Genomic DNA, 13,413 nt, shown 5'->3' with positions numbered 1-13,413 from the left:
TTGGGTGTATGTGTATCCATTGCCGTCTTATCATTGAAATAGGTGATTTTAGTACTTTTGTGTTTTGACCTTCATATTCTCTTCATAGGTGGTTGATCTGCTACCTTTACTATATTTTTGCCTTTACCAGTGATTTTATTACCTTTTTTTTTTAAATATATTTTCTTATTCCTATTTGTGGGCTTCTCTTTCCCACTTAAATAAGTCCCTTTAGTATTTCTTGTAAAACTGGTTTCTTGCTGATAAACTCCTTTAATTTTTGTTTGTCTGGGAAACTCTTTATCTCTCCTTCCATTCTGAATGATAACCTGGCTGTGAAGCACTGCGACTGGAATGTGGCTTTTTCCTCTCCTGAAAGGTATTTCTGTGTCTTCCACCTCAGTCAGTACTGTCCCTTGTGTGGGGATTCTTTTTGTCTAGTTTTCAGTTCTCAGGGGTAGTTGTTCCAAGGGTAGTTGTAAATTTGTTGTGTCTGTGGGAGGAGCTGAGTTTAGAGTCCTCCTATGCTGCCATCTTCCCAGCAATTCATTGTTTTCTGATTTATCTTCCTATGTTTCTTTTTGTAACAATAAGCAATAATCTATGTATGTAATATTATAATAATCTATAGCAGCAATTATATATATATAGTGTATTGTATAGGTATTATAATATATACAGTCTTGTGCCGCATAACAATGTTTTGCTCGACAACAGACCACGTATATGATGGTGGTCCCGTAAGATTAGTGCCATATAGCTTAGCCTACCATCTAGGTTTGTCTAAGTACACTTTATGATGTTTGCACAATGATGAAATCGTGTAAGGACACATTTCTCAGAATGTATCCTGTCGTTAAGTGACACATGACTGTACTTTATATATATATATTTTTTTGTACTTTGCTTTTTTTCACTTCAGTATCTTCTGGAAATCTCACATAGTAGGGATCTTCATTCTCTTTCACAGCTGAGTAGTACTCCGTTGCTGTTTTTTTTTTTTTTTACTTAACCAATCTCCTATGCTTGGCCATTTAAATAATTTCCAGTGTTTTGCAATTGCAAATAATACCATAATGAGTACTCTTGTGCATATGCATTTCTGTGTTGTTGGAAGTATATCTTCAGGGTAAATTCTGAAATGAGATTGCTGGGATTACCTTTAAAAGGAATTTTTCTCCTAAGTGATAACAGCTATTTTATTTAAAAATATTTAGGATGTGAAAATGAAGCCATAAGAGAAGGAAGGAACGTGGCGGAATGAGAAAAGTTTTATTAGGAAAACAAAAGGTTTAAAAAATTCAACTACATTATTTTAAAAATTCCAAATGCAAAAAAATAGTATAAAGCTGAAAAGACAAACTTTGAAAAAATACTTGCAATTCATGTCAATTATAATCATTCTTAAATATATAAACTTCTCAAATATATAAAGGACTCCTACAAATCATTAAGTAAAAGACCAATAGCTAATAGAAAAACAGTCAAAGGACTTGAACAAATAATTCACAGAAAAAGAAGTTCAAAGTCTCTTAAAATGAAATGGTGCTAACCTCGTTCAAAAAAGAAAAATTAGGGGCCCGGCCTGGTGGCACAGAGGTTAAGTTCACACGTTCCGCTTCTCAGTGGCCCGGGGTTCGCCGGTTCAGATCCCGGGTGCAGACATGGCACTGCTTGGCATGCCATGTGGTGGTAGGTGTCCCACATAGAAAGTAGAGGAAGATGGGCATGGATGTTAGCTCAGGGCCAGTCTTCCTCAGCAAAGAGAGGAGGATTGGCAGCAGTTAGCTCAGGGCTGATCTTCCTCAAAAAAAAAAAAAAAAGAAAAATTAAAATTACAGTAAGTTGCTATTTTTAACCTACATATGACAAAGATCAAAGGGTAAGGATATAGGAGAAAATGTTCTTTCACCTACTCTTTGTGGGAGTTAAATTAGTGCAAGCTTTATAAGGGTAATTTGGAAATAGCTATCAAAATTACAAATGCACATTCCATTTGACCTAGCAATTCTTAGCTCAGGCATGTATTTGTACTTATTTAGAAAGACATATGTATAAGGTTATTCATTGTAGCATTGTTCATAATATCAGAAGATTGGTAACAATCTAAGTATCCATCAATAAAGAACTGGTTTAAAAAATTATGATATACCCATTCTATGTACTATTCATGTTTACTGAAAATTATGACAGAGATCTTTTTATACTCTTGTAAAAATTTCCAAGGTAAGTTATTAAGGCATAAAAAAACAAAGTACAAAACAGTACAATTGGTATCTTAGTCTGCTCGGGCTGCTATAACAAATTACTATAGCGTGGGTGACTTAGACAACAAACATTTATTTCTCACAGTTGCAGAGGCTGGGAAGTCCAAGATCAAAGTTCTAGCAGATCTGATGTCTAGTGAGGACCTTCTTCCTGGCTTGTAGGTTGCTGTCTTCTTGTTGTATTCCCACATGGTGGAGCGCAGAGAGCTGTCTGGTATCTGTTTTCTAAGGGCACTAATCTCATTCATGAGGGCTCCACCCTTATGACCTAAACACTTTCCAAAAGTCCCCACCTCCTAATAGCATCACACTGTCGCTTAAGATTTCAACATATGCCTATTGGAGGTACACAACATTTAGTCCATAACAATCGGTATGCTACTGTTTGTGTCCTAAAAAGAAAAATTTTCCTACAAATAGATTTGCTTGTATATCTATAACCTATCCCTAGGAGATTACTTCAGAAATTGATCATCATGTTTGCCACCGGGGGGATAACTGAATGGCCAAGATACTGAAATGGGAGGGCGATTTTCACACTTGGGCTTATAAAGCTGATTCAAAAAGTAAATGAATTTTAAATTCTTAGGGAAAATATCACAGGACTGACCATAAAATCTACGTCCTGAAAATTGTGCTTAAAATATCAAAAAGTCCCAGGTGTTTAATCAGTTCTTTGCCTCTCAACAAGATTTACTCTGATTATTCTCTTGCAGAAACTTCATCTGAGAGTAGAGAATATCTCAGCTTTCTCCTTCCACCAGTGGTGCTTGGTGTCTTTAATGAACCCCTTTTCTCTGGAAGGTAATCATTAACTTCAGAGAATTCCTCAAAGCATTTTTCCTCTCCCCAGTATTGCTTCATCTTTCTTCTAGGTCAGAAATAGCAAAGATGGGGGTGGAGGGAAAGGCCGGAAGACTTTTCCCACGATGGATTTTTGTCTCTCAGCAGAGAGAACTCCTCTGATGCCCAGGATATGAAATGGATCGCTGCACTTTACCTCTTGCTCTCCTGATTTGTAGTTGTGCCTTCATTTGTAAACTTACTTTCCATGGCATACCTGATACTTAATTGGCGTAAATTTTCCTTTAGTATTTTCTTAACTTGCTTTATTGCATATTTTTAAAGACAAGCTCTTTTATTTTTCTCTTTACATTTAAAACACAATTGAACAAAAGAAATGTTATTATACCCACTTACAGAGTTTCCTTCCTCAGAATGTCAGAACATGTTTGGAAACTGAATATTAATCTTTTTAAGTTATGGAATAACAACATGAGAAACTTCATATTTTCTGAGTAGTGGGAAAAGGGTCAAATGTGTTAATCTTATAAATATGTGTATATGTAAGTGTTTGCACATTTATAATCTATTTATTGATAAAAGTCTGAAAGGAGATTTAATAAAGTGTTAATAATGATTTTCTGGGTAGTGAGGTTATGGATGATTTTTATTTCTTCTTTTACTTTTCTGTATTTTCCAGATTTTCTTCAGTGAATGTTTATTGAAAGTTAAGTGATTGTTAGAATTGTCATATTAAATGATTTATGATGTTTTCTACATTGGAGAAAACAGTGGTTTTCTAATGAAAAGCAGTGGTTTTTCTTTCTTCTTTCTTGGAGAGAAGGAGTTGATTTTTAATATTCTGGGAAATGGCAGTTACTTTTGCTTTTAGCTAAGCCCTTGTACTTTACTAACTGAAATGTAGTATATTTACAGATGTAACATTTGTAGATGTCTTAAAGTCTGGCAACTTAGCTTAGTGAGTAAGTGTCTAGGATCTGTGTTAGAAGACCTGTGTTCAAGTCCTGACTGCTGTTGGCTAGCGTGTGACCTGAAGTAAATTTCTTAAGTACTCTTAGGCCTGTCTCTTTATTTATAAAATGAAGGAATAATACTACCTCACAGAATTGTCAAATTTAAGTGAAATCACCCATACAAAGTTACAACTTTTTTCAATGTGTGGCACATGGTAAACTTGCCATAAATTTTAGCTATTTATTTTTCTTGTGCTCACCCCTGGAATTCTAGGACCTCTTCTCTCTTCTTTCACACCTAACATAAGATTGTTGTACATAACATAAGAGTTTATGAAATGAGGGTAAACACAATACATGCAAGACTTTGATATTCATCAGCCATTTCCCATCTATGGGAATTTCTTACTGGTTATGTTTATTCCTATTCCATGTATCACCATATGTGTTGCTGGGCTGTTTGCTAAGACCAGTGTGGTTTCCTAAGCAGAGGCTGCAAGATGACGTCATGTGGTACAAAGACAATCTCTTAAATTTTTAAGATATATATCTATTTTATGTATGTTTGAACAAAAAATACTAATAGTATATTAAGTATATTAATACTATTAAATATTAATAGTATAATAAGTCAGTGATTTCATGGGTGTTGTTTTGGGGGTTTTTTGGTGAGGAAGATTGGCCCTGTGCTAACATCTGTGCCAATCTTCCTCTATTTTATATGTGGGATGCCACCACAGCATGGCTTAATGAGCAGTGTGTATGTCCATACTCGGGATACAAGCCCATGAACCCTGGGCCACCAAAGCAGAACACGCAAACTTAACGACTATGCCACTGGACCGGCCACTCATGGGTGTTTTTTAGGGCAAGGTGAAAGTGAATATTGAAGAAAGAAGCAAGTCAAATTAAGGAAGAATATTAAGGATATAATACCATAAGGTCTGACAAAAATTGCAAAGCTAGTACTTGACTGACTGAAGTTTAGGACTCTCTGCTCTAGATCCTTCTTCCCATATCTGTGTCCAGGATTCCCATACTCTATCCCAGAAGCTCAGTGGAACAGGTGAAATCTATCTTTTACATAAATCTGTCATCTACCCAATACCTGGAGATCTTGTCTTTTTTTCCTTTTTTTAACTAAATGGATTCCATAGTTCTCTAAACAAGGAATAGGAAATCCTGCCCTCCCAGGGCAATTAGCTTAATGGCAGCTAGCTTTAAAATTTATAAGTTTGGGAAATAATATGTTACTTCTACGGTCTTTAAATCCATATACCATTGACAATTACAATCTACCTGAATTCAAACTTTTATTTTGAGTGTTTTAATTAAATCTGATGTTTAATATTAAGTAAAACAACTATGCATTGTTTTATTTGATAATGCTCATTGAGTACACAACCTTCAATTGTTTATTGTTATGTTAGGACGTATTAAACCTACACGTACATTAAATGTCTTTGTTATTAAGTTAATTTTTAAATGTAAATTAGACCATAAAATTTTGACACTTGAGCAGGTACTTAAATTTGCTGTGTTTACTGGGATGGAATATTTTTTTGCTATGATAAGTAGGATTGTCTTTACAACTGTTGTATCAAAGCATATTAGTATGAGTAAGTGTACAGTTTGTGCATAATTTCTTATTCAGTGGGAGGCATGAATTTTATTCCTAATTCGTAAAAATTGTACAAGTAGGATTTATTCCAAAGAATGGAGTAGTTTTAAAACTATATGGGGAAAAGAAACATATCTGATTGCAAAGAATTTATTCAATAAACTAATGACCTTATTTTATATTTCTAAAGATGTGTACGATCTATTTGTAAACAAAGGTTTTTTCAATTATCAAGGAATCACTTAAAGGCATAACTTGGAGATATTGTGTGTTCAGTTCCAGACCACCGCAAATTTGTGAGTCACAAATTTTTTGGTTTCCCAGTGCATGTAGAAGTTATATTTATGCCATACTGTAGTCTATTAAATGTGCAATAGCATTATGTCTTTAAAAAAACCAATGTACATACCTTAATTAAAAAATACTCTTTTGCTGAATAATGCTAACCACTATCTGAGCCTTCAGCGAACCATAATCTTTTTGCTGGTGGAGGTTCTTGTAAAAAATGCAGTTTTTGTGAAATGCAATAAAACAAAGCACAGTAACACGAGGTATGCCTCCTAACTCACGAAATTACTCTTCCTGTCTTTCCATATACACACAAATAAGTATGACTTTTCATTTTTAAAAATTTTAGGAGATCTTAAGTGAAATTTTTAGACCTGAGGATAGGAATAAAAAGTTAAGTTTTGTGTCACAGACATATAGATATACCTGTAATGTATATGCATTTAGTAGTGCTACTGGGAATGTTAGACCTCTCTATCCTCTCTCCATATGCTAAATTTTGTTGATGTACATTTAAAAGTTTGTAGAACCCACACAGACTTTCAGAAGCCCATTTGTTAGCATTTTGTATTTTAGGTGATAGTTGTCCTTTCAGTGCTAGTTATTGCTGAAAGGACATATATCTTGGTATTTTTTTATTTTTCCTCCTTCTTCTTCTTCTCCCCAAAGCCCCCAGTACATAGTTGTATATTCTAGTTGTAGGTCCTTCTAGTTGTGGCACGTGGGACACCACCTCAACATGGCTTGATGAGCGGCGCCATGTCCGCGCCCAGGATCCAAACCAGTGAAACCCTGGTTTGAAGCAGAGCGCATGAACTTAACCATTCAGCCAGGGGGCCGGCCCTCATGTTGGTGTTTAGATAAAGACTATATCAAGACACAGGTATTTTGACTCTTTCAAACATTTTGAAAATTGTCATAGAAACATACTTCAGGACGTGGTAAATTTATGGTAACTCATTATTATGATGTGTTTATATATGTGGATATAAATAGCATTTTAGTGAAAATATAGCTACATATATTGAGCCTCTACAATGAGAGTAATGTAGCTGTCATTGTTATAGGCTCCTGTTGCCCTGACCCTTGGCCCTACAACCCAAAAATTCTACTTATCCCTTGCCCTACTGTATATTTATTGGATAAGATAAGCAAAAGGGAACTCCTCCTTATAACACTTGGGAAACCTCTGTTAGGATTAAATCAACCTGATTAAATGAGTCCGTAATGAAATGCAGAGATTCCCTGACTTCATACTGCAGAGTTATTAACCATTAATGGCTTGTCTATGAAACCCCAGCCTTTCGCTTACTAAGGCAGAGGAAGTAAAACTAGCCACTCACTCTTCTGAGGCTACACTTTTGTGGATTCTTTTCTACTGCACAGTAACTCTCAGGAATTTCCTTGTCTGCAATTGAAGGAATTTTTAGTTAGTAGAATTTCAGGTAGTGTAGGAAAGAGATTTTCAGGCAATAAGATCAGTTCCTTTTTGTACTCAGTCTGTTTAGCATAGTGTAAGGTTGGCCTAAAAGTGTGAAGAGAAAGTAGCATTTTATGAGGCCCAGATTTCTCTCCCTTACTGGTCTGATCATTGTTAAGCCGTGCTCCCTCCCTCATTACTGACCAATGTCTTCTCTGTTTCAGCTAAGATTCCCTGGAGTAGGCAGGCACACGTTAACTATGGGGAAGTACAAAAGCTTACCTGGTTTTCCTAGGCTAAAGGTTCAATGTCAAAGGAACATGTTTTGAAACCACCATTTTGACAAAGCTGCTTTGAAGGATATGATCAAGACTTTCTGAAAAAAGCAGAAAATACCAAATAGCTTTAGCCCTTCTTTATGAACTTAAAAAAAACACACTAATCAACTTTTTATTACTGAGAAGTATAAGCAGCAGTCATTCTCATTCCATCTCTGACCATTCTTCACATTTTTCTTTACTACTCTCCCTGCTTTCTTGTTTTCTACATTGCTACCATCCTGCTCCAGATGTTGATCTCACACATGAAGCACCATACCCAAAACTCGCCAGTTTCTGTCCCTTTTCATTTAGATTCCCTTGACAGGTAGTCGCTCAGATGGGCCACAGAATCCAACCTATGACTTGGTTCCCTTGCCAGTGTACTGTGGGGAAAGGGTGACAGCAGGGTCTTATGGTCCATTACACACTTGTACTTAGTAGGGGCCATGAATGTCTATTGCCTTGCGCAGTAGCAGCAGCCATTGATCCCTCTAATACATATACTTAGAGAGTTTGAAAGAGTTGAACAGTCTGTTGAATATTAAAATGTTTTTATGTTTTTTTAGCCATTATTGCCCTACAGAGTAATTAGTTGTTCGTTTTCTGTACACAGAATCTAGATTTACTCTACCAAAATTAATTTTGCATACTATGGTAGGAAATGTAAAACTTTTGCAGTAGTTCAGAAATTGCTTTTTCTAACATACCTAATTCTAAATGAAGTCTCTTCTTTTTCCTGTTAATGTTTCTACCATAGGAGGAGGTGTGCAATATCAAAAGAGAAAATATTACTTCTAGTAACTACTGTGTCATGTATTAAAAATGTAATAATCACTTTTGTCTTATAGGACACACTGTTAGAGAGAGAAGAATTGTAGAGGCAGCAAACAAAAGAGAAGTAGACTATGAAGTAGGGGATATCCCAACAGAATGGGAAGGTAAGTTTTTGCTTTTAGTAGTATCTTCTGGAAGGCAAATTGTTTAACTACAAAATCAATGAGAGCATATATAATTACATTTTTATTCTCTTTGCAAAAACTTTACAAACTGAATCTGTGAAAATTTTTTAAACATTGCATTTCTTTGAAAGTTGTGAAGCTGTCACATTTTAGTAAGGGAACACATGGATAGTGAAAAGAACTATTAAGTATTAGCAGAACTGGGACTAGGGTGAGGTGAGCAAAGCTTCTAAGATGCAGAATTGAAGGAGGCTCTCACTCTCGTTTGTTGATCCTACACTTGCACAAACATGATTTGAATCTTGTTTCTGGCACTCACTACCCACGTGAACTTGGGAAAGTAGCTCATACTTCTAAGTCTTAGTTTCTTCTTTTATAAATTATGGGTAATACTTGCTGTAGATACTATTTGGAATGTTTGTTCAACTTACACTGACATTCTTAGCTGACCCCTTGTTTAGATAAGAATGGACACTTGATCCTATCAGGACTTTGGAATTAAGGCAAAAGATCAAAGAGAGAGAAAACAGTAGCCATCAGTCTCTCAGAATACATGAACTTGGTAGCTTGTGGGTGGTTATCTGCTATCCATTATCTAAGCTTTGTTGCCGAAAAAACTCATCAACTAAGAAGAAAATGGAAACAAATCTATAAAGAGAAGTAGATAGTGAGACAGAGAATATTTCATAGGTTTCTAGCTTTCCAGTTCCCAGTTCCATTTCTTTCTGAATGAAGTTCAACTGTAAGTTTGCCTTTGAGTTCTAAGTGACACCCAATATCCTTGTTATAAAGTTCTCCTTTTTCCTTCCCAGTTCTTAGCCTAGTGCCTGGCACATAGGAAGGTGCATAGTAAGTGCTCAATAAATATATATTGAATACATGAAACCTAGCTTGAGTTAGCTTTTGTTATTTGCAACTGAAAGAACCTTAAGTAAAATACCAATGCCTATCTTATATATCACTTAACACTTATCAGGTGTTTTCCTGTATGGCTGCTATTATGCCATTGCTTTACAATCATTCTATTATTTAATCATTACAACAATCCTGTGAAGTAGACACTGTAATTATACTCATTTAATAGATGGGGAATCTAGGGTCTAGAAAGGTTAGATAAATTGCCTGGGTTATACAGCTACACACTGTAAGCAGTAGACCCATTGCTTCCTGGTGGCTGTAGCATGATACCTTAACTTATCTTTATGCCAGCATGTGAGTGTAAATATTTCCCTGGAAATGTCCTTTTCATTTCTCCTATTAGCTATGAAAATACTAGAACTATGAGCAAAAAACATAAAAATGGATGGATACCAGAGACTTTTTGAAGAAATACAGAATATAAACTGGCAAATTCTAGGAGGATAAATTGAGCTTTCTTATTTTAACAGACTTTCCAATGTTGTAAGCTATATTTGAAGTTCTCAAATAATGCTTGTGCCTTCTTGTAATGAGCCTACTTTATCATTTTTTTCCAATAATAGTATAGAATTAAAATGTTTATAGAAATAAATTAAGTTATAAATAAACAAATAGGTAGCGCCTCATTTTTCAGCCTTTGAGACTTTCAGAGAATTAGAATGAAGTTCTAATGCTTTTTATGGCTCCGTCCTGATCTAGTAATTCAGCATAACTATCCCGTGGGGCATACCCTTAAAACAAATGTATCAACCAAACACTGAAACCAAAATTATTTTTGTAGTGTTACACATCAATTAAATGTAAAAAATAACTCCATACCATGAAAAAGTAAATTAAAATACAAATAAATACATAAAGCACTATGTACAGGAAAGGAAAGAGAAAACAGCTTTTGAAGCAAATAGTGTCAACACCAAATGAATCTAAAGTATTTTCAGGTCCAGATGAATATTGTATTTGTTATTTATTAGTAGCTGGTACCCACAAGCTGCATATCCCCCCACAGTATTTATTAGACACTGTGCCCTTTTCATTCATTTATTTATTAAGCATCTATTGAAGACCTCTGCATTCATGGAGCTCATGTTCTGGAGTGAGAGAGTGGGTGGGAGAAAGACAATAAACCAGATAGATAATTAAACTATATGGTATGTTAATGGCCACAGAAAATAAAGCAGGGAAAAGGAATAGGGAGTGGTGGGGAGGGTTTTGCAGTTTTAAATAGTGTTCAGAAAAGGCCTTGCTGGAAGGTGACTTTTGAATAAAAGCAGAAGAAGGAGCTGGCCATGCAGATACTACCAGAGGAGTGTTCCTGGCTAGCAAGTGCAAAAGCCCTGAGGGGGGAGCATGCTCAGGCTTTAAGGAATAGCAAGGAAGCTATTGTGACTGGAATGGAGCCAGAGGGAAGGTAACAGGAAATAAGATTAGGAAAGGTAACAGATGAGGTTAGGAAAGGGCCCAATCTTATAGGCCCTTGTAGGGCATTGTAAGGACTCTAGCTTTTACTCTGGGTGAGATTGGAAACCACTGGAACGTTTTGAAAAAAGTAGTCATATGCCTTGAGTTATATTTAACAGGATCACTCTGGCTGCTGCATTGCAAAGAGACTGAGGGGGGCATAGGCAAAACATGGAGACAGAAGGCTCTTGTAATAATTCAAGCCAGGGATAATTGTGACTTGGACCAGAGTAACAGTGGACGTGGAGAGAACTACTTGCATTCTGGATCTGTTGTAAAAGTAGAGTCAATAGGATTGCTGACAGATTGAATGTGGGATGTGAGAGAGAGAGCGGTCAGTGACGACTTTTAAGCTTTTTGGCCTCACCTGGAAAGATGGAGTTGCTGTTGACTGAGAGGGACAAGGCTGTGGGAGGAGCAAATCTAGGGGGGAAATGAGATCAATTTTGGAAATGTTAAGTTTGAAATGTCTATTAGACATCCAAGTAGAGAGATTAAATTGTATATAAGCCAGGAATTTAGTGGAAAAGTTTGGGCTGGAGATAAAATTTAGGAGTTAACAGCAAATAAATGGTATTTAAAGCCAGGGAACTAGATGAGATTACAAAGGGGAGTGAGTGTAAATAGAAAGTGAGTTCTAGGACTGACCCCTAGGCTACTCCAAGGTTTAGAGACAATGAAGACAAAAAAGGAGCAGCCAGCAAAGTAGGAGAGAAAAAGAAAAATGTCATGTACTGGAAGCCAAATGTCAAGGAAGAAAAAGTGATCAACCATGTCAAATGAGGACTGAGAATTAACTCCTTGCTTTAAGAACAGGAAGTTAGCGATCCTGACAGAAATAGTTATGTAGAGTGTTAGGAACAAAAGCCTGATAGAAAAAAGAATGGCAAGAGAGAATGAGTATAGACAATGCCTATGAGGAGTTTATCTGTAAAAGAAAGGAGGCGGGGTGCCAGCCCGGTGGTGCAGTGATTAAGTGCGCAGTTCCCACTTTGGCAGCCGGCAGCCTGGGGTTCACCTGTTCGAATCCTGGGTGCAGACATGGCACCGCTTGCCAAGCCATGCTGTGGTAGGTGTCCCACGTAGAAAGTAGAGGAAGATGGGCGTGGATGTTAGCTCAGGGCCACTCTTCCTCAGCAAAAAGAGGAGGATTGGTAGCAGATGTTAGCGCAGGGCTAATCTTCCTCAAAAAAAAAGAAAAGAGGGGCTGGCCCCGTGGCCAAGTGGTTAAGTTCGCGCGCTCCGCTGCAGGCGGCCCAGTGTTTCTTTGGTTCGAATCCTGGGTGCGGACATGGCACTGCTCATCAAACCACGCTGAGGCAGCGTCCCATATGCCACAACTAGAAGGACCCACAACGAAGAATATACAACTATGTACTGGGGGGCTTTGGGGAGAAAAAGGAAAAAAAAATAAAATAAAATCTTTAAAAAAAAGAAAAGAAAAAAGAAAGGAGGGTATTTAGGCAGTACCTGGAGAGGAAAGTGAAGTCAAGAGAGGAATTTTGTTGTTGTGTTTTATTTTCAAGACAGGAGAAGTAACTGAATTTTGTAATAGTGATGGGAAAGATCCAGTCAAAAAGGAAGCATTAATGATGCAGGAGAGGGAAAGTCCTTGAGAAGGCAAGGTGGAACATGATCTGGTACACTTGTGGAAGAGCTGACTTTTGACAAGAGCATGGAAAGTTCATCAGTAGCAAAAGCAGAAAAGTAGAGTGTATGGACATAGATGTAGGTAGATAAGTGGATGTGGTGGTGAGAACTTGTGTAAATTCCCTTTTGATTTCTCCAAATGAAGCACTAAGAGGTTAAATAACTTCCTAAGTACAAACAGCAGCTGCAGCCAAGATTTGAACCCAAATTGTCTGTCTCCAAAGTCTTTACTCTTAATATTATGTTGCCTACCTCATAAATAACCTGGCTAACTCCTACTTATCCTTCAAGTTTTAGCGTAAACATTGATTCCTTTGGAAGTCTTTTCTGACCCCACCCTTCACCCCCTAGTGCTAAATAGGATGTCTCTCCCCTGAGCCCACCCCCACCCCCGCTGTCAGATTAGCTCTGAACTAACAACTGTGCCAGTCTTCCTCTATTTTATGTGTAGATTGCCACCACAGCATGGCTGACAAGTGGTGCATGTTTATACCAGGAATCCAAACCCACGAACCTGGATCACCCAAGCGGAACTCAGAGAACATAACCACTACACCGTGGGGCCGCCCCCAGATGTTCACCCTTTTTTTTTTGTTTTTCATCTCACTTTGCACCTCCGTCAAACAGAACACTTAACACACTGTGGGATATTCCCTTTCTACTTATCTACCTCCTCTCCCTAGACCTGAAGATTCTTTAGGGTAGAGTCTTTACCTTGTTCGTCATTGTATTCTCAGAGCCTAGCTCAACATTTAAAATAAGTGCAAGTTCAATCA

The 13,413-nt window shown here is 37.0% G+C and overlaps 1 protein-coding gene across 7 annotated transcripts in view; it reads left to right on the top strand.

The window, feature by feature from the left end:
* Positions 1-13,413, top strand: part of NDUFAF2 (NADH:ubiquinone oxidoreductase complex assembly factor 2) — a 149,310-nt gene that overhangs the window by 84,489 nt on the left and 51,408 nt on the right. For all 7 annotated transcript variants that reach the window (XM_014865774.3, XM_044772113.2, XM_044772117.2 and 4 more), the window contains exon 2: positions 8,501-8,590. In XM_014865774.3, the coding sequence (XP_014721260.2) occupies positions 8,501-8,590 (90 nt within the window). The remainder of the gene's footprint in view (positions 1-8,500; positions 8,591-13,413) is intronic.

Source organism: Equus asinus, chromosome 10, assembly GCF_041296235.1.
Source record: "Equus asinus isolate D_3611 breed Donkey chromosome 10, EquAss-T2T_v2, whole genome shotgun sequence".
NCBI lineage: Eukaryota > Metazoa > Chordata > Mammalia > Perissodactyla > Equidae > Equus > Equus asinus.
Note: the sequence above shows the minus strand (reverse complement) of the source record. Positions and strands in the feature narration are given on the sequence as shown.